The sequence below is a fragment of the Mycteria americana genome, chromosome 1, assembly GCF_035582795.1.
Source record: "Mycteria americana isolate JAX WOST 10 ecotype Jacksonville Zoo and Gardens chromosome 1, USCA_MyAme_1.0, whole genome shotgun sequence".
NCBI lineage: Eukaryota > Metazoa > Chordata > Aves > Ciconiiformes > Ciconiidae > Mycteria > Mycteria americana.
In genome coordinates this window covers 2,247,725-2,271,822 of record NC_134365.1, presented here as the reverse complement: position 1 = coordinate 2,271,822, position 24,098 = coordinate 2,247,725, and the positions used below count along the sequence as shown (strand labels likewise).

Sequence of the window (24,098 nt, the reverse complement as noted above, 5' to 3'; positions counted from 1 at the left end):
GAAGGGTGCTGAGCTCCTGGCTCAGCATCTCACAGAATGGGCTCTGGTTGCCCCTTTATAGAGAAAGGGGCACCATCCTGCCCTTTTTAATCCCATGGAGCTCTTGCTGCTTGTCTTTCTCCTCGTTATCCCTGGATGCCAAGGAGGGCAGGAGTATTGTGCAGGGTGAGCAAGACTCCCAGGGGCCAGGCATGGATGGAGGAGGCTCTCTGGGGATTTGGGATGTGGAGAGGTAGGTAGCAAAGGTCCCTCTGATACCAGTGGTATTTTGAGCATGTTTTCCAGATCAGGGCCAAAAATGCAGGTCTTCTGGGAAAAGCTGTCTGCACTGCCTTGAGTAGCTCCAAGAGGTGGGTGATTTTGGGAGGGCTGGTGAATGGTCTTCTCCATCTTGTTGAACGTTTGTTGAGATTTTCTTGTGGTAATATGGTTGTGGTTACCCTGGGAAGCTGTTGAACAATTTCCACCCATTCTGAAGTCAGAGTCAAGGACTGCCGTTGCCTTCCCTCCAAGTCCTTCTGGGGGAACAGGGGCATCAAGGTCGAAGCTAGGGAAAAGGGGTAGATCCAAAATAGAAGCGGCAGCTGGGAAAAGAGCTTATGGTGATCTGCTGTTAGCAGCTGAGCTGCCTCCAAGACACCCCAGACATCTCAGCTGAAAAGCACTTACGGAGGATTGAAAAGGGAAGGGAGATCTCGACAGAGAGCTCTGGGAAGGAAATTGAAATAATTGTCTCCCATTTTTGTGAAGGGAAAGTGCTTTATATTCCCAGCTGGGTATGCGTTAAACCAAAAAGAGCCAGTCATTACTTTTCTGCAGTAAACAGAACTGTTAAGTCATGAAGAGCTCAGTGTCAGGAGGCACAAAGAAAGATGAAGAAACCAAAAGCCTTGGGTAACAAAGACCCTTGGACTGCCATCCATCCACAGCCAGCAAATGATCCTCTGTCCTGCTGTGCGGCCAAAGGGGATTGATCAGGGACACAGCAAGGAAAGAGAGCACAAAACCTCCATCTTTCCAAGCCCTTTGGGGAGCCTGCTTATAGAAATGGGGTAAAAGTCAGGTAAATTGAAGAGGTCAAGCTAAAACAGGGTTTCCATTGCAGCAGAAGCATGAGAAACCCACCTAGCACATCTCCCCAGCAAACTGGAACAATTGCTGCAGTATGGTTGGGTGCGAGTTGATTTCCAAACCTGCAGCTGAAAGTCAAGGCAGTGACTGGGTGACATCCAAAGCAGTAGTGACACAAAATGAAAAAAAAAAAAGCGAAGAGGTTGAACCCAGTCCTGGTGAGCAAGTCTGCAATACAAAAAGCCCTCCTCCAGCAGTCAGTGCGGTCTACTTTTTAGCAGACCTACAGTAATAATTCAGCACCTATCTGCAAGGCAGAGAAACACCAAAGAAAATATAAAGTTTGAACTTCCCTTGTAGAACCTTCATTAATTTAAGTGTCCCTAAAAGTCATCAGATTTCTGTTCATGGAATATATTTATTGGATGCCTAAAGAAAATTAAATTCAATTGAGACTGAACACTGTAAAGGGAAATATGCCTTGATGTTCGTTAAACAAATTTCCCTGTACACCTGTCCCTTCCCTGCCAGCTGTCATTAGATAGCTCTGGCTTGTACAGAAAAAACACTCAAATTGTTCATTCTTTGCACAAGATACTTTTCATGCTCAGTGCTGCTGGCAGCTTGGCAAGAAGGGAGCATTGCAGAGCTGAATGCACAGAGCGTCCCAACCTCACTCCATGCAAGACTGGAAGACTTGGTTGTTTTAGGGCTGGCAAAGCATGGATGGCCAGGTGGCCTCATGTCTGCATGGGTGTCTCACATTGGCTCTGGACAGCCTGATGCAAGAAGCCCAGGATGGTTGGTGGGGTTTTACAGCTGCCAAAATTCCCAAAATTCAGTTGTGCGTGGCTCAGGTGTTGATGTCTGCCTCTGGGCATGTGAAACCCCCAGGCATCCCCTTGCTTCTAGCATGTCCTACAGACCTGCATGCCTTGATGGATATAGGTCTCAGTGTTTGTGCTTCAAATGAGAAACTTCCCTGGGTGAGAACAGAAAAATGGAGAATTAGGAGGAAATTAAAGAGAACAAAGCAGCCTGTTGCTCTGGGAAGCCCATGATTACCCGCTTCATTGGGCCTAAGCATGGCCTCTCTTCCATAGCTGCAATATCTTGGGGGTTCACATGACTCAGAGGGGTTTATCTCCTGGCTGGCTCATTGCATGGTGTGGGATGAGCCTTCCTGCCCTTCTTCTCCCTCAGCATGCAGGACAGCGGAGGTGGCCGACATTTTGTTCCTCGTGGGGCAGTCACAGGACGCAGGGAAGGAGAGCTCCCGGCTGGTCAAGGACTTCATCAGCAGCATGGCGCGTTCCTTTGAGAATGTGGTGATGGGCAAAGGAGGCATCCGGCTGGCAGTGGCACTCTATGGGGAGAAACCAAGGTGGGTCAGTCCATCCTCTACCACCAGCACCCAGGTTTCTATAACCCTATAGCTCGTGATGGGCAACCATGTCCCCAAGGTTAAAGAGCTCTTGCTGCTCTGCTGAACCATCACAAGAGCAGAGCAAGAGTTCAACCCCCAGCAGTGTTACCAGAGTCTAGAGGTGCTCAGCCATGGGGAACTCTTACAGGGCAGGGAGGCTGGCGTTTAATGCAACCACAAGAAATTCCCTGCCATCTGATTTTAGCTAGCGTTTTATGGTAACGGGGTTCTGGGGCTCATACCCTGGACTCCCTTCACGACTATGAAGAGGACTCCTTACTATTAGCAATGCATTCTTGCTGTAAAAACAGTATTTTCTTGCTCCTTATTCACCCGTATTCCCTCATTTCTCATTCCCAGGATGAGTATTGAGCTCACGGATTATGTGACCATTGAAGAAATGCTGGTGGCAATCCAGGATCTCTCCCTCAAAGGTGGCAGCTTAAAAACAGGGTCAGCTCTGGCGTTTGCGGCTCACACCATGTCTCGCGTGGACATGCTGCGAGAGGATGTGGCAAAGGTAAATGACCTTCTGTGATGACTTCCCTGGTGTCATCCTTGGTAGGGGTCAGACCTCTAACTTGTTTACCTGAAGGCATGAATGAGCCGGTTAGTTTTTATTCATCCCATCTTATTTTTGGCTTGCAATTGAGGTACCTCGTTTAGGAGCTTATTCAGCTTCGGGTCACTTTATTGGTGATAGAAGGAGACAGGCACCTCTAGATTTTCAAAGGACTGACTCACTTTTTAAAAATGTTCATATTTCCCTAGGGATTGCAGAGGGACCCAGTGCTCTAGTCTTAAATGCCTCCAGATGAGTACCCAAATTTGGGGCACTTACTGCATAAGCTAACCGAGCAGGCTCAAGACAGGATTAAGACAAGGAGACAAGTTGTGGTGTTGGTGCAGGTAGCTGTTGCTAACAGTCTGCACACATCCACTCCGGTTACAGAGAGTGGCAGCACAGTTAGCATCTTACTCGAAAAGCAGACATGTTGCAGTGTCTTTACCTTTCAGACATCAGTTCTGGGTCATTGGTTTCTTCAGATCATTTTTTAAAAAATTATTTTGTTCATAATTTCTAAGGGGCTCTGAGGATGCTAAAGAGAAGGTGCTGCATTCTGGTTTGCTGTGCAGGCTGCATGAAACAGTTCTCTCTGCTCTGCTCCGATGGTAGACAGTCTTGAGATCAAGAAGGGGACAGCTGCATGGGGAGTGGATACACCCCATGAATTGAGTCTGAAACTATCACAGCCAGCTTTTGCTTCCCATGGGCCTCCCACATTTCCAGCTTGGTGCTGCACCTTCTCCTTTGCTCTGAGATCCTGCATGCCAAATGCGGTCTGTGCGATCCGTGCGATCAGTGCAGTATGATCAGTGTGGTCAATGAGACTTATTTTGAGTCACAGAGCGGGAGGGAGAACATGATGCTACAGGTGGGATGTGTTACCCACCTCAACCACCTGCTTAAACGTGTTGCAGCAGGATGTGTCTTCATTACAGCATCCCATGCGCCAGCCATATCTCCTGCTACGTGATCTGACACGGGACTGCCCAAAAAGCTTGAAAGGTTTGGGGTTGCTGAGTCAGTTGTCATTTAAACCTAGGCTGTGGTTGAGAGAGTTTCTTACCACCTGATAGCACCATCCAGGTGCCGTTGGCCAAGTGTGTTGTCCAGGGTGCAGCTGAGTCCTCCTTTAAGAGCTGCTCTTACAGACTTGTAGAGGTGAATCCTCTCTCTGTGCTGGCACTAATCTCCTTCTGGAGCCAGAGTTACTGCCCCAAGCAGAGGCGAGACACAACCGAGCAGGAGGAGACATGCAGAAAAGATGCTGTCATGAGCAGCAGCATTTGCTCCTTCCCAGCTCATGCTCATGAAAGCTGATTTCATGCGAGTTAGCCCAGAGGTGTGGGTTATCAAAGGAATTATTTTCAAGTGTCCATCCCTTTAGAGAGAGGGACTTCATCCAAGGCCTGGCTTGTCAGTGTGAAAATCCTGCAGCTGTCTCTGTGACCTCCTCATGCTGTGCTCTTTCATTCTCTGGCTCTTACGCCAATTCTTGTAGGTAGTAGTTTTGATCACAGATGGGAAATCCAGCGACTCAGTTGAAGATGAAGCCCGAGTCCTGCAGGACGGGGGGGTGACGGTGTTTGCTGTAGGTACGTATGGGCATGCTAAGTTACATGGAGCGTTGCCACCAAATACGGTGTGTGCACCAACACGCAGTCTACGCTCTGGGGAAGATTCCTGTTGCACGACACCCCCCTCCTCTAAAAACTGCACCCATCCCCAGGCTCAAACACTAGCAACTACCGCAAGTAGAGGAAAATCACATCTGTGCTGTGCTTGGGTATTTTCTGTTGTTGTCAATAGCTGATTTAGTCAGTGGAAATCTGCGGTTTTGCATCTGTCAAAACTACTTGTGAATTCAGGAGCAGTTCAATAAATAGTTCCATAAAAGTCAAAATGTTTTGATGTGGCATTTTCAAAAATGAAATGTTTTTACTTTTGAAGCTTTCTCTTAATGGGGTTCAGAGACTAACTTCAGCTACGTTAAAAATGTCCATCAGAATAATTCGATGGGCAAGGAAAAGTTTCAGCCCCACCCCACCCCCAAGAGCTAAATACAGCTGTTTATTACAAGTTAAATCCTTCCCTTCACCAAACATTTCAGGGAGAAGAAGGGGATAGTGGTGGTGTTTCATTATAGAGAGCAACCAGGTTGATTTGGACCAATGTGAAGTGAAAGTTAGTGGAGGGTTGGTTTGTTGGGGGTTTTTCCCCCCCTTTTTTTAATTCAACCACAGGAAAACCCTGCAATTTTCACACAGCTTTCCAAAGTCCCGTTGTCTGCTCATCCATCAGAAGGGCAGAAATGTCTCTGTATCCAATGGGAAGGATGAGGCCAGATCCTGCCCTGCTCCTTTTCACTCTCCACCCCAAGAGAGCTTTCCACCTCTTGACCCATTAGCAGTTGAATCCCCTGAGTCAATCTCTAACATGCCTCTGGAGAAAACCTTGACCTCTTTTCTTTGATGGCTTCATCTGCTTCACCACTGCCCATCCAGCTTGAGTCTCCATTCCTTTTTTTATCCTTCACCGCGGGCAGCATGATTGCAAAGTTGGTGTAAAACTCAAAGGCCAGCACATTGCTCACGCTTACTCTTGACAGCCCTTGCCAATGCCTGGCGTGCCCCAGGGATGGTGTTTGTTGTCCTCCTTTCCTCTTTTCTTCTTCTAGGAATTAAGGATGCTGACAAGAATGAACTGAACAAAATCGCTTCTGAGCCCACTGCAGAGCATGTGCTTTACATTGAAGATTTCCACCTGCTCCACAGTGTGGCCCCCAAACTCTCTCGAAGGCTCTGTTTCACTGCCTCGGAGCCACCACGACCCGTAAAACAGACTGTGCAAGGTGCGTCAGGGCTCTCTCTTTACCCTGCTTTTCAACTGCTCGAACCAGCCCCTTCCCAGTCCCTGGATGTGCCAGCCACACCACAGAGATGGACCTCCCACATCCCCTCTGTTCATCACAAGGGAGCTTTAGGGGTTGGATGACCCTAGAGGAGCAGCCAGCTCATAGAGCATCTGTTGCCTGGGGGCAGTGGTCCTGTGTATTTTGCTTGTGTCTGCATCTCCATGGTTTGTCTGGTGATACCAGATCCTGAAAGTCTTGCTGCCGGTTCAAACAAAAGGAGCAGCAATGGGCTGTGGCAGCATTGCTGTCCCTTGAGGGTTTTCATGATAGACCCTCTCATGGTGAACTCTGGCAGCACAGCTCAGGGTCTCTGGAAGAACTTCATTCCTTGCAGAAGATGCTAAGAGCAGCCAAAGAGATTTCCAAAGACATCTAGATCTCTCCCCAAACAGATACTGATGTTGCAGCAAATCCAGAGGTGGTAGCAATGAATTCCTGCCCCCCTCTTGGCACACAAACTCATGAAAAGATGAGTTAAAAGCTTGGGGCAGAGCTTGGGGGAACTTCATCCAAGTCACTAGAGGGGTTTTTTTTTTGCTTTCTCTGTGGTTCTGTAGCACTTCAGAGCTTCCCATGATGTTTCATGGAGAGTTCAAGCTTTTCGGCTGAATATTCTCTGGTGGTAGTAAGCAGAAGGGCAGGAGGGAGCTGATGCCCTATGCATTTAGCAGGTGTTCACAGGGGAAATGTAGCCAGAACCAGTTTTGTTTTCCTTTCTTGTGCTGTCAAGCAATTTGCCAAAAGAAAACCTGCTTGTCTGGCTCTGGCCTGGAAACAGATCCCAGCTGCTCCTGCACTCTCAGTCTAAGTCGGTGCTATCTATACCCAAGGCTTTCTCTGCATTTAATATGTTGACTCCATCAATGAACAGCCTGCATATGTCCAGCACTGGTGCCATCACAATCCAAATCAAAGGCCTTTCCTTTCTCTTTTTGCAGCTGAGAAGATCATCGGCCCCCAGGATTTGTATGTCAGTGAGCACAGCCACAGCTCGCTGCGACTCACGTGGATGCCAGCTACAGGGAGGGTGACGGGGTACCGGGTCCATCTGCATCCCTTGCTGTCTTCAGGGCAGCCGGTTTCAGAGGACCAGCGGCAGGTAGAGTTGCATTCCCATTTTGCAGAGCACCAGCTGCAGGTCTCGGTGTTAGGGGTTAGTCCTCTGCTGAGGCTGCCGATGGCACAGCCTGGTTAGGAGATGGCAATGGCCATCAGCCATCCCAGTCACAGCCCAGTGCATTGACATAAACTCCTGAAGCTTGAAGTGAAGGTCTGTAGATAGACCATCGGATTTGCAGGTGTTTTGGTCGCTCATGCTGATTTTGGCATTGCTGTTGTGGTGAGATGGAGTTTCTGGGGGTGACGGGGGCGGGAAGGTAGGGTGGGAGAAGGGTGTGGCATGAACTAGCACAAACTCTGTTGGGATGATAAGAACAGGTCAATGGGAAGCACTCTTTCTCTCCTTACCTCTGTGATACCACCTCTCAAATAAGCCCATCCAGCTTCCCTAGCAGCATCCCTTGTTCCTCTCGCTGCCGAGATTGTTCATCCTGGTAAGATGTCCGCGTATTTAGGTTTTGGATTGGCTGTGTCCTTGTGTGAGGGATGCTGCCACGTGTGCCAGCTTGCTAAGGTTCAGCTTGGTCACTGCACAAAGTTTGAGAGCAAGATTGAAAGATAGAAGATGTATGCCTAAAAGCTTTGATTTCTAATAATAGAACAAAGCTATGAAAGCATAAATTATTAAGGTTAAGATTATTAATTGTATTAATTATTAAGATTTTATTTAATAAGAATGATCATCCTTGGCTGCTTCAGAATCTCATAAGAACATAGTGAAAACACAGAAGTTGTCTCCACCTCTCTTGCCCTTAGGTTGCGTTGAAATCTCCCTCTATGGGCTTAAAAGAAACTTTCTTTCCTGAAGATGGTTGCTTTTCCTCCATTTTTTTAAGGGGATTGGGGACCACCCTCACCACCCTTATGCACACTCTTGTTTTCATGGAGTTTTTTCTGGGCTTACTCATGAAAGTCACCCTTGGCACTGTCCTGTGTTAGTGCTATGACCAGTGTGAACCCAGATGTCATTTGAGGATCACAGTGTTCTGAGTGCATCTTAAGAGGCTTCTGTTCATGGAAGTCACCTTGCATCAGATGTGAAGCCTCGTGCTCCGAACCTGCTACAAACATGGGGGTCTTGTGCTGTCATGGAGGTGTAATGATATCCTTTGTCCCCCTGTGTGACAGATTGTGGTGGATGGTGACAAAAGTACTTTGCTGGTGACTGATCTGAAACCCAACACCAAGTATGTCTTCACAGTGAGGGCTGTCTATGCAGATGCCCTTGGGGAGCCAGCAGCTGTCAAGGGGAAAACAAGTGAGTGTCTCTTCTGCAGTCATCCCCATGTGTTCCTTGTCTGTGTGGGCACAGGAAAAAATGCACCCCAAAACCATACGTGCGAGGAGTGAGTGATGGATGGGTAGGAATGGGTAGGAGGAACATCTGTGCGAATGTCCACGGTGTGGGGTGCAGGGTTGTGAGTGGGTACAGAGTAACCCATGTGGTTAACCCACTGCAAAGCAGAGGGTACAGCCTGCTGGATAGCTCACGCCATCTCATTTAACAACCGGCAGGATTTAACGAATCCAGGCTGGGGTTCAGTTAATGTAACACCCATGTACCTGGGATGAGAAAGCTTTTGGAGACCATGGGTTGAGAAACACAGACATGAGTTTTATGCAGAGAAGTGTATTCTAAATACCTTGTTTTAGAAGTGGATGGTCGAAAAGGTTTGGATTGGCATTATGCATTTGCTTAGGGCTTCGTTTCACTCAAGATGAACACCAAGGTGGTATGATCATGGCCTTTAGGAAATGCCCCAAGTAGTGATCTCTGGTCCCATGACATGATCTAGACTTCCTCTGGATTGCAATCTGCCATGCCAAATTCCTTTGCTGTCATATGGCTGGCTGTAATGACAAGGATCTTGGAAACAAAGGAGCAGATTCACTCTTGGCCAAACCCTGAAGTGCAAGATACTGGGTGAGATGTGATGGATGGAGAAGGTTTTGTCCCAGAAGTCTCTGCGCTACTTTAAGGGGTTTTAAGAGTTTAAGGGGTGCACTAATTCCACTTCCCTCCCTGTTTTGGATGAAGCACCAAGTCTGCTTTGCCTGAGTGGTTTTGAAAATAATTATTAGTTTCTTCCTTGTCTTTTGCTTCTTTCCCCACCTCCCACAATGTCTTAAATTGTTTGTCTTCTTGAGGGAAGATCTCTGACAGGATGAATAAATAAAGCGCCTCAATGAGGTTGACTCATATGTACTTGCCAGGAATAAGATGGAATGTCTTTATGGGTGGAAATAAAGTCATTTGATCTCTTCTCTTATTATCCCCAAACATGAAGCCAGAGGCAGAAGCTATAAATCTGTCTGCCATGGCTGGCTGGATCAAAATGGGCTCCTCTTTGTAAGAGTTGCATCCATACGCGCAAGTAGCGTTTGATTCATCTGTCCTTGCTCAGTCTGCATGAAACCACTGCAGAGTTTTCTCGGCTCAGGAGGAAATGCCTTGTGGGTAGATATTTCACAGTTCCCAACACCATTCAAAGAGGAAGCCCGCAAGCACTCTGCCTTGAGGGTTTTCTGCTCACTTTTCAAGCAGACAGGGGTTTGGTAGAGGGGGGATGATTGCTTTTGAGTATTCAGCTGAGAGAATAGGGAGAATTGATGCTGCTCACCTTTGTGTCTCTTTGTTGTTGAAAGCAAAAGATTTTCCAAGGGTCTCCGCCATGGTACTTTATTACAGCACTGTCACATCAATTTCTGCAATATTTTTGTACCCCAAAGCACCTGTGCCTCCAGTCACTAATTTCCGTGTGATAGAAGAAGGACTTTTTAGCTTGAAGGTGGCTTGGACACCTCCACTGGGCAAGCTGGAAGGCTACAAGATCTACATCCCCAGAGGTAAGTTCAGATTTTATTCATTTTTCTTGGAGTTTGCTTTAAAAGGAGCAGTGACCCAAGGACAAGAAAGGTGCCATTTTGGCCAGGGAACAATGAACCACAGAGCTCCTGGCATTACTCTGGAAGGAGGCCAGGTTAGCCTCTTCCAGACAGTGTGGTTCCTCCAGGATGGAGGAGGAGATTCATGTGAAGGATTTGCTTTTGAAGGACAAGATGGGAATGATGCTGTGGATGCCTTGTACCCATTTGCCCTGTCACATCCAGACCTGCCCTGGATGTTTTTCATACTCAAGTGCCTGCTTTGGTGTGGATGTGGGGTGAATTCAAGCCTTAAGTATGGCTCACACTCTGTGTGATCTGGAGGGCTGGGGACAGCATGGATATGTCAAGCCTTAGCTACAGATGTAACCCTCAGCAACATCACATGGGTTGGGAGACTTCAACCATGCACTTGAACCAGCTCCTGTGCATGCTCTTCACTGTGTTGTGAAGACTTCACCAGGGAATGTAGACCTCAGGCAGTGGGAAGGCTTCACCATCACTCTTCTTGATTTTGCAGCCAATAGACCAGGAATGATGTACGAGCAGGTTCTGCGGAGTGATGTCTCTTCCCATGTGCTGGATAACTTGCAGGAGGATAGAGAGTACAGCATCAGCATCTACGCAGTGTACCCCCAGGGGCCAAGCCAGCCTGTGGCTGCTGTGGGGAGAACATGTAAGAGGTTTGACTCTGTGCCTGGTCCCTTCTTGCCCTGAGCGCTGTGTTCACACCATTTGCTGTTAAGCACCTCACAGCTGGTGGGTGCTGCAGCTACGCGTGCATCAAAGGGGCAGCGTTCAACAGGTCCTTCCTAAGTCCAGCCTTGAGCCCTGCTCTTCCCCCATCACATGCATGGACATGGGCACCCTTGAACCCCATCACGCTGCTTGGGAGGAAGGGTGGGAAACCTGCCAGAGCCTCGTTTGCCCTCCTGTTTTGCACCCACACTGCATAAAGCAAGCGAGGTAGTGCATTACAGGCATTGGTCCTGGAAAGCAATGGTCAAAATATGGTTGTTTTCACCATTGCTTTTATGAGGTGCCTTCAGCCTGTCAGGGAGGGCAGGAGCCCTTGTAAATCCCTCTCCTGCTGGCAGGCAGGCTGGAGGAACAGCAATGCAGGGAGGGCAGCCAGCAAAGTCCTCCACTGGCAAGTAGGTGCTCTCAAAGGTTTGTTCCCTGTCCTCCTTCCAGTGAAGCTCCTGCCTGTGAAAAGCATCTTGCTGCAGAACGAGACCACCAACACACTCCAGGCAAGGTGGAGCCCCGTCCGGGGAGCAACAGGGTACAGACTCACCTGGACATCAGCAGGTAGAGACTCAGGAATGGGGTGCATGCATCAGTGAGCAGGGACATGGAGAGACAGGAGCTGTGAGGTCCCCAAGGTATTGGGTGCACTGACACCTTCTGTGTCCAGACATGCAACAGGAATCACAGAATCACAGAATCGTATAGGTTGGAAAAGACCTTTAAGATCATTGAGTCCGACCGTAAACCTAACACTACCAAGACCACCACTACACCATGTCCCTAAGCACCTCATCCAAACGTCTTTTAAATGCTTCCAGGGATGGTGACTCCACCACTTCCCTGGGCAGCCTGTTCCAATGCTGGACAACCCTTTCAGTGAAGTAAAATTTCCTAATATCCAGTCTAAACCTCCCCTGGCGCAACTTGAGGCCATTTCCTCTTGTCCTATCACTTGTTACCTGGGAGAAGAGACCAACCCCACCTCTCTACACCCTCCTTTCAGGTAGTTGTAGAGAGCGATGAGCTCTCCCCTCAGCCTCCTTTTCTCCAGGCTGAACAACCCCAGGTCCCTCAGCCGCTCCCCATCAGCCTTGTGCTCCAGACCCTTCCCCAGCTCCGTTGCCCTTCTCTGGACACGCTCCAGCCCCCCAATGTCTCTCTTGGAGTGGGGGGCCCAAAACTGAACGCAGTATTCGAGGTGCAATACTGCGAAGAAGTATTGCAGGAATCAATTCCTTATCGAGGAAGCTGGAGGAAAACAGGTTTTTTGGGTCTGTGGAGTGGAGTTTTCTGCACATGGGGATAAATCAGCAGCTTGCAACAGAGAGCCACACTGTGGGTGTTGGTGGTAAACTCTGCCATGGATGCAAAAATACCTGCTCTGGCTGTGCATAAAGCAGGCTAACAGGTATCCAGCCTTGTTAACACGGCATTGGTGCCGGATTTACTGGACCTGAGTAGCTCTGGAAAGGATTAATAGCTGGAGAGAAGCTGGTAAAGTACTCCATGCAGAGCTGTACATCCCCCAGCCCCTGAGCATCTGAGGTTTCCCCCTTTTTGGGGTGACAGGTACCACATTACAGACTGGAAGCGCCTGTGCTTGTTGCTTTTCTCTCTGCAGCGCTAAGACCTGGCTTCGTCCCCCAGCATCCCATAAGGCATCCTCATTCTCAGACAAACTTTGGTGTTTGAAGACAGATCTGCATTTGCAGCTGGAGCCTCTCCCCTGCCCTGAACCCAAACATATTTTCATTGCTGGTGTGGGGGAGCAGAAGCTAGAAATTCAGGTTTGAAGGCATATTTTGGCCCTGGGAGATGGATGTTTCTGTGGTTCAAAGATGAGATGGGATGTCAGGACACCTGGGCTCCATCACAGGCTTTGAATAAATAGCACACTCTCCTCTGGCTCAGTTCCCCTGTTATGAAATAAGGAGACATCTCCCACCAGGGGAGGGGGGTTAGTTGGAGAACAGCTCTGAAGGTCATCAGAAGGGAAAATTCTTTACAGGGAAGACATAAAACTGTTTTTATTGCTTTGTAATGAATGGTTCTCTGGAAAAAATCATGGCACACCCCAAAGCTCAGCTGTTTACCCAGTCCTTGCTCTATACCCCAGCTAGAAAGGGAGCATGCACGTCCTCAGCCTGCCATATCTTTGGAGTGGGGACACTCCTTCTTGAGGTGACAGTGAGGGACATCCTCCGATGAAGCAGCAAGGGCACATCACCTCTGCTCCAGGTTTGCTCTTTCTGAGCAGCTCTTTCACCCTATACTGGTTCACCCCCAATCCAAGGGTGGCAAAAATCCCAAGGGGCAGCCCACCCTCACCGCTGGGCCCTGTGGGGTCCTTCTCCCACCCTCCATCCCATGCCAGGGCCACGCGTTATGGGTGCAGTAGTGCTCGGATCGAGACATCTTTTGCCCATCCCCGTGCAGCTGTCCCAGGCACCGAGGGGTTTGATTTTTCTTCTCTGGCTTCTAAGACAGAGAATAAATAAACATAAACGAGCGGCTGATGTGGAGAGAAGGTCCATGGCGTGGGGTGGGAGAAGGGGGATGGGGATCAGGGTGCTGGTGGAGCAGAAGATGGGGACATGGCACCCTCCAGTGACCAAACTGCAAATGGCAGCCTCCCCCCCTCCAAACCCCAACCTGCTGCTGCCTGCACCTCTCTGCCCCTCTGAAAACGGGGTTCGATCCCCAGGGATTAGGTTTTAACTCTTCTCCTGCCGTGCCTCCCTCTAGAGCGATGCCGAGAGGTTTAGCTGAGTGGTTTCTAGTCCTCAACAAGGATACAGAAATGAGAAAAATGTCTGTCGTGGTATTAGTTGGCTCCAGTGTCCTGCGGGGAAGGCAAGATGACTCCAGCACCAAGTCACCCAGGGCTGGGCAGAGTGTGGACCCTCTTACGGGACTGCTCGCAGACCCATACGTGGCCATTTGTGTGTTGCTACCTGATTTATTTTCTTTGGCCTGCAAAGCCCTGAGCTGCCTTGATCTGTTGATGATCGCTGAGGTCTGCCCGAGCAGCTGTGCGTTATTTCTACCTGTATATACATTAGCTCCTCAACCAGGATTTGTGCTTGTTGCCCTAAGCCCTATCCCTACTGTCTGTGGCTTGAGGACCTTGGCAGCGCATGTGCAAGCCAGGAGGATGAAATGCCATTCAATCTCACGCAACTGTGTAGTTCTCAAGTGGTTGATTGCAGGATTGCCCGCCGCCCTCCCAGACAAGGAGACCCAAGGAGGGTGGTCCTCCTTGCTCTGACCCAAGGGAGCCCAGACATCATTTCCCTTTGCAGAGGGCAGCATCCAAGACGTGAACCTCAGCAATACCTACAGCTACTACATGATCCAAGGGCTGCAGCCTGGCACAGAGTACACCATCACCATCAATCCCATCTTTGGGGATGTTGAGGGGCCGGTGGTGAGAGGAAAAGCAATGACGGGTGAGTGCCCTGCAGCAGGGGTGGGAGCTAGCCCAAGCAGACACAGATGGGGGTCAGGCTGTGCTGGCAGCGCAGAGCTGGTGTCATTTGTAGTCACCGCCTGTCTGTCATCTGGTGCAGAAAGTCTGGTTCATCACAGCTTTTGGGGGCCACTTAGAAGCTATTGGGACCTTGATGCAATTGGTCAACTTTGCTCTCTTGCAGTGGCATCGAGCACTGTCCAGATGCTGAAAGTGAGTGAGATATCCATCAACAGCGCTCTGGTCTCCTGGGACTCGGTTGCTGGGGCCACCGGGTACCGCGTGGCTTGGGGTCCTACACCAGGTAAGATCCCACTCTCCTCCAGCCTGCATCACCTCCACCTCCTGCTGTAGCATGGGAGACAAGGCACTGGGAGCTTCAGGCATGGTGGGCGTCAGGGCAGGTCCAGCTCATTAACTGGTCTGAGCAGCCTCTCCCACAACTTCAGGGCATGAACTGAAACCAGAATTTATTCCTGGACCTGACCTGCAATGCCAGCAGGCAGGGTCCCTGCAGCAACTATGTTCAGCCTGACCCCAGCCCAACTCATATCCCAGTGGGTGCAAGAGTTCTACACCACCTTGCCTGGTCATCCAGCACAGGGGCTTTGCAGCTCCCTGGAGATGCTGGGGAGGGGCAGAGCACACATTGGAGCCACTGCGGACTGTACCACGTTACTGTGGGCCCTGGATGTGAGAGGTGGTTTGGTTCCTTTTGTTCCTCTCAGCTGGTTTGGATCCTCTAGTGATTCAAATTCCCAAATAAATAACCATAGGAAAACTCTCTTGCCCCAGTGCACATATGGGTGTCCTCCAACAGAGGTTCAGCTGGGTCGGAGATGGACTGCTGGAGAAAACATGGTGTCTTTCCCAGTATGCAATAGAGCTGCTCTCCAGACTTTTCAGTCTTTATCCTCTTCTATTTTATTTTCTCTCTCCCAAAGAGTTCTTTGGCAAAGACCGTCCTCGCCAGCTGGCCCTCAACAAGTCAATCACAGCCTACCAGCTTCGCAACCTGGCCCATGACACCGAGTATGTGATTTCCCTCTATGTGCTCTTTGGCTTGGTGGAGGGACCAGGGATCACAACCTCAGCCAGGACATGTGAGTACAGGCAGGACATTGAAGTAGCTACCACAGCACACAACCCTTGCGTGGCTGGTTCAACCTTGTGTATCCCTACAAAGTCCTTATGCCGTGCCTCCTGCACCCCACTCCCATCACCTCATGTCAGGGGCACCCTGGTGGTGGTCCTTTGCCCTGCTGACCTGATGTGCCTGGTAGCTGAGACCGTGAGGCTCTGCGTTTTCTTCCTGGGAGTCTTCAGATGCAAACTGGAGCCAATGTGCTCTGCAGCAGATCTGTTTATGTGCCATGGGCTTGGGCAGAGGTTCAGATATGAACTGCCCAATCTGTGCACACTGAGCTTCCAGGCATCCCAAAATCCAGACCAATGACCAAAGTCTTCAACACTGTCAAAGAGTCCAGCTGGAAAAGAGACGAGACCTGGGTAAATTCTGCTGTAGGGAGCCATAGGGAGATAAAGAGAGAGGAACATCCTAATGTGGTCCTTTCTGCCTGGTGACAAGGGCTGTCCCCTGCCTCAAAGAAGGGGGCACTCCAAAGGGCTGTGCTGGAAGATCAGGCTGCCTGGACAAGAGGCAGCAGATGCAAATTCTTCATGTAAAATGGGGAAATACGGTGGTCTAGTTGACAGCCAGAGCTTGTCCTCCCATGGCAAACTTCGAGGTTGCTGCATCCTGGGGAGGGGAAGGCAGCAAGGCTGAGCGCGGTGATCAGAAAGCAGAGGCGAGATTTGTACAGTACTAGATGTATCCTCAAAGCTGTATCCTCAAAGAGGTTTAAAAGCGGCAGAAGGTGACCCTGGAATACAGTATGGAGATAACGGGCTGACCCTCGTGAAGACTGGGCACAGGCAAACACTGGTGTTCAGCACCCACGGGAGCTCTGGGTGGATGTTTCACCCTGCAGACAGTGTGAGAGCACTGGGATCTGGATTTCACAACTCCCTGGATCCCTGTCCTGCCTGTCCTAGGCTTGCAGAGATGCTCCCGCCTGGATCTAGCACAGAATACACTCCTCGGTGCTAAGGGAGGTAGGATGTACACATGTGGCCCAGACCTCAAGCAGTGCAAACCCGTGTCTCACAAGGTGAGGAAGATCAGACACTGAGGATAAGCAGAGATACCACTTTTAACTCTTTTACATAATTTTGGCCTCATTATACTGACAACAAGGAGCCCTGTTGGACAGTAGTCTAATGCTGTCTTCACCTTGCAGCTCCTCTTGGCTACGTCTCCAATTTCAAGGTGATGTCCTACACCAGCACAAGCCTGTCTCTGGCGTGGAGTGCCACCGCAGCTGCCACCAAATTCAAAGTCACCTGGAGCCCTGTGGGAGCAGGAAAAGGTGAGGAGAGAAAGGGTGCACATACTTGTTCCTGGCACAGGCCCATGCCATGGCAGCCACTTTTCCAAACTTCTGATCGACTGCCTGGGGTAGGAAGGAGATCTCACTGTTGAGAAACATGGTCCTCAGCCTGCGTCTGTTGGTGATGGCTCCTTCCCTGTTTGTATTCGTGCACTTCTATTTATGAAGATAACCCCCAAAGCTCTGAAACAGTAGTACAGCAAGGAATGGCTATTTCCTTTGGAGGGAATGCCACCAGCCTCACTGGTGAGCTACAGGCTCTGAAGTATCCCTTTTTTTTACAGAAAAACAAGTTGCCAAGACTCAGTACCTGGGCAGTAGAGTGTTGGCTTACCGGATTGACCACTTGCTGCCTGACACCCTGTATAAAGTCAGTGTTCGGGCTGTCTTCAGCAAGACCGAGGGGCCGGAGGTGACTCTGAATCACCGCACAGGTATGTCCTGGTGGAACAACTCTGTGTTGGGAAGCAAAGGCTGGATTCATGGTTCGGTGCATTGCATGTTGATGGTGGAGTGACATGAGTAGCCCTCGTAGCTGGTAGCAGTAATCCACGGCTGTTCCCATGGGTAGAAGTGGACATGTCCTTCTGGCATGTTAAACAGGCTTGGCATAGGTAGGCAACCCTTGACGAGGCAATACGCTCCCCAGTCTTATTTATCCACAGCCATGTCAGGAAGGTAGGAGTCTCTCTGCAGGCACTGCTCAGGATCAGCTCACCAGCATGCACTCTTGAGGTCTGCCATTCCTTGATTTGTGGCTCTGCCTCTTCAAACTTGGGGTTCTGGGTCCTTTCAGTGTCTTTTACACATGAGTTCATCTGAACCACAGCTCCCCACAGTGTTTGAAGGTGCATCTAGATGATCTCTCTTGGCCCCCTCCTCATGTCCCTCTGTCGTGTCACCAGAGTTTGGTGCAGGCCCTAAGAGATGTGGATGAGATCCCTCAGCTGCACAGTGCTCCTCTCCATGGATTCATTAGGAGATGCAGCCTGGCATCCCTGTATAATATCTGGAAAGTAGATACTGCATAAACACCCAAATCTTTCTTCAGTGCCGTAGCTTAGAGCCATGACCTCTGTGTAACTTGGGCTGTTACTTCAGACATCTCATGCTGGTTAATTTTTGCAGCGTCTCTTGCAGACTCCAACCCCATCCAGACCGTTCAAGATCTGAGGATTACTGACACTGGCGTAAATAGTTTGAAGCTGTCTTGGAGGAGGCTTCCCGGGGTAACTCATTATAAGATATCCTGGGTGCCATTCAGTGGTAAGCATCCTGCTCTCTTAGTGAGGTGTGGTATGAGGACAGAGCACAAGGAATCCCAGAAAATAGGAGCTTAGCTCAGCTCATTCCTTTTCCCACAGATGATTGGGGTAGATGGGGACTATAATGTCTACGGGAGCAGGTTGAAGCCGTGTAACTGAGCCAGGTTTTAGTCACTAACAAAGATATCCATTAGATATAGGCATAGTTGGGATTTGGGAAGTCAGAGAAGTCATTCCCTTCCAGCAGTGTATGTGATGCCTTTGTGACCAGATCTCTCACCTGCCTATGCCTCAGTTTCCCCATATCCAAAATGAGCACATAACACTCCTCCCTGGCGAGATCCCATAAGATATGTGTCAGAAACTGCTGTAACAATAATTGTTAATAGCAATTACCCTGTCCTTTCTATGTAACAGTGGGTTTTTTTGAATGGCTCCTCTTAGGTGGCTTGGAAACCTCCCAGGTGGTTGCAGCAGAGACAGTCTCCTTCACAATCCCCAAACTGAAGGAGAGCACCACCTACACTATCTGCATGTCTGCAATGATCAGGGGACGGGAGGGAAGCCCCACACTCCTCACGGCCAAAACTTGTGAGTACGGAACCACTGGGTTAGGGCAAGAGCGTCTCCACATTAGTGCTGGGGGCTGTCTCTTCCTAAGGGCTCTGATGGGAGGTGAGGATGGAAAAAGAGCAATATTGGCTGTTAGACACCTTACTACTTCTCAGGTCCCACCAGCCAGCATGCCAGCAAACATACATTGGTCCTTTCTTCTTATTACTGAGAAACGTTGGGACTTTGTCTTCCCCTGCCAATAATCACCGTGAGATGCTATTTTTGTGGCACGTTATCTTGGAATTACCTCTTTAGTTACAATATCGTGACCATTTCCAGTAGATAAAGGCAAACATCACTCATGACGCTGTTGCATCAAGCAACTTTGATTGATGCTGCAGAATAGGCAGATTTGGAGATCAAGTGGTGGAGAAGATCGGGAGTGTGGAGCCAGCGCTGTGGTTTCAGGGAGCACTACCATCTGGCACAAGTGAGCAGGCAAGACTTTTATTGCCCATCTCAACAGCTCAAATTTCACGATTAGTTTAGAGAAACACCCGGCAGTCCAGGCTGAAGATCTGCCAACAGTTATTTACTCCACCAATTCCCACCAGCTGAGGATCTGACCTGATTCAGCTTTCTGAAAAACCCCTAAAGTGCTGCAGGGACTCCTTCCTCTCACCAGAAACATGATATTTAAGGAGGCAGAAGGTCTCCAAAGCTGTTTGCAGGCTAAAGTGTGTTTTCTGGCGCACACACACCTTTGCACCCTGGGGTAGATATCAACTGAGAGATTCACCAGCAGCTGGAGCTGTGGACAAGTGTAGCAGAGATGTGCTTCATGCTCATCATTTCTATCTGGACTTTTTGCCTTTGATTTCAGTGGGGCCAGGATCTGAGCCTCCCAAAGGATGTGTCAGCTTCCTTTCAGCTTGGGCAGGCTCTCAGTGGTAGCTTCTACTCACCCTAAGCTTTGTTTCTTTCTTCTCTAGTGGATTTACCCAAAGTGACTGAGTTCACAGTGCAGGAGGCTGCGGAGACCAGCATTTTGCTGACTTGGACGGCTGTTTCTGGGGCATCCACGTACCTATTAACATGGCGCTTGTCCTCAGGTAATGTTTTTTTGGTGGGGGAAGGAAGGATGGTTTGTAATTTGGTCTCCTCCTGTGTGAGCTGCCCTGTCACCCAAGAGGATTTGAGGATGGAGCATGGACATGTCTGGCTTGCCCTGTGGTCTCTTTGATTCAGTACCTGGTCTTAGAGCCAGCTGGTGCTGCAGAAGGTGCAAGTGGCAGGTATTAAAGGGGAAACTTCTTTCCACCACCAGCCTTAAGTGGCTGCTGTTTCCTTCCAGTGTCATGACTTGTGTCTCCAAATGCTGCCCAGTTTGACCTGGGATAAATGATGCCGTCACTGGTGGCACCAACGCTATTCCTTCTTTTGAACCCATCTGGACCCTGTTTAGCAGGAGAACAGAGGGTTGACCCTGGGGGCTTCTATACATCATGTCCCTTCATCTCAGCTCCTTCATTTGGGTGAAAAAAAGGGAAAAAAATGGAAGATGGCCCACTGAGGAAGCTCACAAGATGACCCATTTGGCCACTGCAAAATCCTTAGGGGAAGAAAAAGGAGATGTAAAAATTGCTTAGGAAAAAAGCCTCCTGGTTGGCATTGTCAATGTCTCTTCCTCTAGAGTCACCATCTGTCCATCAGGGATAGTTGCAGTGAACCAGAAAAAGGTTGGTTTTTGTCATCCATGCAACCTTAATTCTTACCTGTTTAAAAGCTTTGCTATATAGTAAATAGCTTTTAAAACTTTCTTAACAATTGCTCACAATTTCTAGTGTGTATTTCTTTTTCCAATTGATTTGGCCTTATGGGGTTTGCCCTTTTAAAGCACCAGCTATGTTATTTTTTCCTGGAGTGGGCTTAAACCTCTTTGAATATAGCAAGTTTCCTGTCATTGGTGCTTCAACCACTAACTTTTTGCTAGGGATCAGTTCATCTTCACAAGTCAATAAAGAAGGCGAATCTGGTACAATTCCCCTGTGCTCCCGGCAGTGCTTTTTGAGTTACCAGGTCGTCAGCTTTATTTTTTTTTAATTCCAAGGACATTTTGGTATTGGCAGCTTAAGACTTGCAGCATATGTCACTCAGGATGAAGTCTCCTGTGGTAGCATCATTTTTTTGCTCTACATATTATGGATAAGTGATCAGGGAACAGAACATTTGGTTCTCTAGGGTGATTTAAGTGATCTAATGCAACTGTTCCCCTCCCGTGCCATGCTGTTAAAATATCGATCCGTAAGTATTCAAAAATCATTGGTTTCAGAGTTGTCAGGGGCTCAGGAATGGATAATACCATGTCTGACAGTCCCCCTGTGCCCTCACTCGATCGATCCTTCTGAAATAGGTTTATAACTATTGATTTAACATTCCAATCAGATGAATCTTGCCACCACATTTCAATAGTACCAACAAGATCCAATTTATGCTCATAAGTGAGTAATTCCAATTTCTCTTGTTTAATTATCCAGGCTGCCAGCATTAGTTTATAAAGGCAATTAAGAATTTTGTCCTTTTTTTTGTCTCTTGTGCCTTGATTAATTTTCTTCTCCACAACCTGATTTTTTTCTAGATGAGTACTCATTCATTACCCATTTGCCTTGCCCCCCTCTTAAGCTTATTTGATGCCCTCCTCCCTGCCTGCTGACTCTAGCCAGCCTGCCCTATAAAATATTGGGTCCCCTTCTACGCAGCTTGAGGTCATCCCACCTGTAGACCTCCTCTGTCCAGTTGGTTACACAAAATGAAACCCATGTATGTCAATGGGTCTCCATCCAGAGCCAGCCTTCCTCCCCCATGCGACAGGAAGGACCTTGGAGAAGTTCAGCTGGATGTTGCCCACCTTTCTCTTCTTTCTGGTTTCTCTTTACTGTTCTTGGAGCACCAAAGTCATGGTTTTCTTATCCACCTAATCAATAGAAGCTCATTTAATCTTGCATTTGCACTTTGAGCCTCACAGTCTCTTGTCCCTTGCAAAACATCAGCTTCATTCTTCGTAGAAAATTGTCCCCAGCAAAGACCATCTTCCTTCTCCAAAGGCTGCAGATTTCTTCCTGCATATGCTTGCCGGTCTTGTGCTGGGCATCCCTCCCTGGGTATGATCCAGGTGCCTCCTACCTCAGTCCACCATCAAAGTCTTCTTTCTGTCCCGGAATAGGAGTGAGGTAACCATACACTATTTCTCATCATGTGAAAGACCCATTATGTGAAACAAAGGGATTTAGTGCCACACAATGGCATAGCCGCAAAAGGAAAAGTAGCTAAACTTGCCCATTTGGGGGTCTAGGCAGGCAGGGTGGGTGGTGGGCTGCCATAGATCTGTGTTTCAGCAGAGCTGTCAGCTTGTGTTTCCTACAGCAGATCTCTTCAGAGAAGGTAGCATGGCATCTAAACCAATTATTATTATTTTGACTTGCCTACCTAAAGGGAGGGGAGTAGAAGAGTTTGAGTCAAACTGCAAGAGGGATTTTTTTTTTTTTTTTAAGGAGCAAAACCTCCCTTCCAAAATTTTTTGCGGGTAATTGAGAACATCTAATGAAAATGAAACAGATTATGTACACCAATTTAATTTCTTTCCATAGAAACTAAGCTTTTTTGTTTTTATTAAAGGGAAAATGCTATTTCAGAATGAAAAGGTGCGAGTTTCATTTTGAACAGTGTCAAAACTCATCATTCAGTATTTCCAAAATAAGACACTTATAAAATGTCAAAACATTATTTTGACGTTTTCACAGGTTTTTCTTATCGTTATTTTAGATCAAAACTATCTATCGTATGCAACCAAATTTCTCAAGTAAATTTGATTCTACTTTTCAGCAAACTTTCCATTCATTAACAAAAAATAGTCCTGTTTCTATACATGCTAACCACTGCAAACCACTGGCTATCACAGAGCTCAGCCTTGGACACCACCTGGACCAAATGCCCTCTCTAAACACTTGTACAAATTCCCATTTTCTTTTCCTGTTCATGTACTCAAGAACTCCCTTGTCAGATGCAAACAACCTTATTTCATCTGGTTTAGGACCTGACCATTGCAGTTTGCAAACACGTCTTACCAAGAGCCTCCGCTCCGAAGCCCAGGACTCGTCTCAACCCAAGCTCCTGTTTGCCAAAGGTGGTGTCATCAGAAGATGGGATGCTTCAGACAACGAGTTATTTTGAGTTTCTCTGGCTCCCAGTCAATGCATGTTTCTTTCTTTTTCACAGCTTCTGATCTTTCCCAGGAACTGTTATCAGCAGCTTCTAGATCATATCGAGTGACAGGACTAAGTGCCAAAGAAATTTATTTGTTTTCTATAAGACCAGTCTTTGGAGATACGGAGGGACCAGAGACGACACTCCTTGGGCAAACAGGTATGAAGGCTGGAGTCTTATGTTGCAGTTTTACCTAGGTAACTGCTACTGGGGCTAATTTCTTGGCTTCTCTACCCTTCTGATGCTTTGCTAGGTAGAGGCATCATAGCTAAATGAGGTTTAATAAACACCTTTTTTGTTTGCCTGTTACAGTGGGACCTCACAGAGATTCACCTGCGCCAATCTCTTCGGTGACTTCTGCAAAATTGGATACGATGAGATCCCCATCCGTATCTCCTAGCAATGTGGGGACCACTCCTCTTCCACTGGCCACCACCACAGAGCTACCACCAACCTCAGAGACCCCACTATTGACTACTGTAGTGTCTGCACTGCTGACAACTCTCCCTGGGCCAAGTGAGTATGTATTCATGTGTGATTTGATGATGATGACTGCTAGTAGGTCAAAACCACCAGGGACCATGGTCTTCTCTGATCTGAGGAGCCAAAACTAGTCTTTATTCATTGAGTAGTGAGAGTGGACAATGTCAGGGAAAGGGAAGACGCAAACCTGTAAAATGCAGTGAAGCTCTCAGCACTACCCTGTGGGGTGAAGGTGCTGCCAGCTCACTCACCGACACTTGGCATCGCAAGAGGTATTTGTGCTTGGGTTTGTTTTGTTGCTCTGAACACAAAGAAACGTGCTTCTGCTTTAGGATCCCCCAGCTTACAGAGATCCTCTCTTCCCTCTGCAGTCTGTGGCAAGTTCAAAGCAGACATCGGGTTCCTGGTGGATGAGTCCTCAAGTATTGGCCAAAGCAATTTCAATAAAGTGAAGGATTTCCTCTTCCGGATCATTTCCTATTTCCCTAAGATTGGACCTGAAGGGACACAGGCAAGATTATGTTTTCTATTTCCTAAAGATGTTTTCCTTCCAAGTGTTCACCTTTTGCTCCCCCCTGTGATGACAGCAGTCTGCTCGTTCACATGTTGTGGCTCAGAAAGGCTAAGTGCTTTGCCTGAAGACATGTGTGTCCAACAAAGACATGAACAGAAGTCCCCTAAATCTCAGCCTACTCATTTGGATATATTTCCATTTTTTGGTTATTTTTCCAAGAGCAAGTCATCAGGAATAAAGCACATCCCACACCTACTGAAATGCTGTCTAGGTTATGGAACCCCAGGATGTGTCAGGTGCGGGGTCCCCGTCTAGGACCCCATTTCTGCCCACATGCAGACTGCTAATGGGTGGAGATCCAGGTGAGG

General features: G+C 48.4%; 2 protein-coding genes across 2 annotated transcripts in view; both read left to right on the top strand.

Annotated features, from left to right (window-relative positions):
• Nucleotides 1-6,621, top strand: part of EXOC4 (exocyst complex component 4) — a 558,486-nt gene extending 551,865 nt beyond the window's left edge. The window contains exon 19 of the mRNA XM_075515833.1: nucleotides 6,607-6,621. The gene's annotated coding sequence lies outside the window, so the exon portion shown is untranslated. The remainder of the gene's footprint in view (nucleotides 1-6,606) is intronic.
• Nucleotides 1-24,098, top strand: part of LOC142416285 (uncharacterized) — a 149,134-nt gene that overhangs the window by 44,680 nt on the left and 80,356 nt on the right. The window contains exons 3-22 of the mRNA XM_075515707.1: nucleotides 2,275-2,455; nucleotides 2,858-3,017; nucleotides 4,564-4,657; nucleotides 5,740-5,913; nucleotides 6,915-7,075; nucleotides 8,224-8,353; nucleotides 9,826-9,942; nucleotides 10,502-10,657; nucleotides 11,176-11,292; nucleotides 14,034-14,180; nucleotides 14,385-14,504; nucleotides 15,145-15,303; nucleotides 16,501-16,629; nucleotides 16,935-17,084; nucleotides 17,779-17,916; nucleotides 18,360-18,506; nucleotides 19,463-19,582; nucleotides 22,746-22,892; nucleotides 23,046-23,249; nucleotides 23,588-23,727. Of these exons, the coding sequence (XP_075371822.1) occupies nucleotides 2,275-2,455; nucleotides 2,858-3,017; nucleotides 4,564-4,657; nucleotides 5,740-5,913; nucleotides 6,915-7,075; nucleotides 8,224-8,353; nucleotides 9,826-9,942; nucleotides 10,502-10,657; nucleotides 11,176-11,292; nucleotides 14,034-14,180; nucleotides 14,385-14,504; nucleotides 15,145-15,303; nucleotides 16,501-16,629; nucleotides 16,935-17,084; nucleotides 17,779-17,916; nucleotides 18,360-18,506; nucleotides 19,463-19,582; nucleotides 22,746-22,892; nucleotides 23,046-23,249; nucleotides 23,588-23,727 (2,891 nt within the window). The remainder of the gene's footprint in view (nucleotides 1-2,274; nucleotides 2,456-2,857; nucleotides 3,018-4,563; nucleotides 4,658-5,739; nucleotides 5,914-6,914; nucleotides 7,076-8,223; nucleotides 8,354-9,825; nucleotides 9,943-10,501; nucleotides 10,658-11,175; nucleotides 11,293-14,033; nucleotides 14,181-14,384; nucleotides 14,505-15,144; nucleotides 15,304-16,500; nucleotides 16,630-16,934; nucleotides 17,085-17,778; nucleotides 17,917-18,359; nucleotides 18,507-19,462; nucleotides 19,583-22,745; nucleotides 22,893-23,045; nucleotides 23,250-23,587; nucleotides 23,728-24,098) is intronic.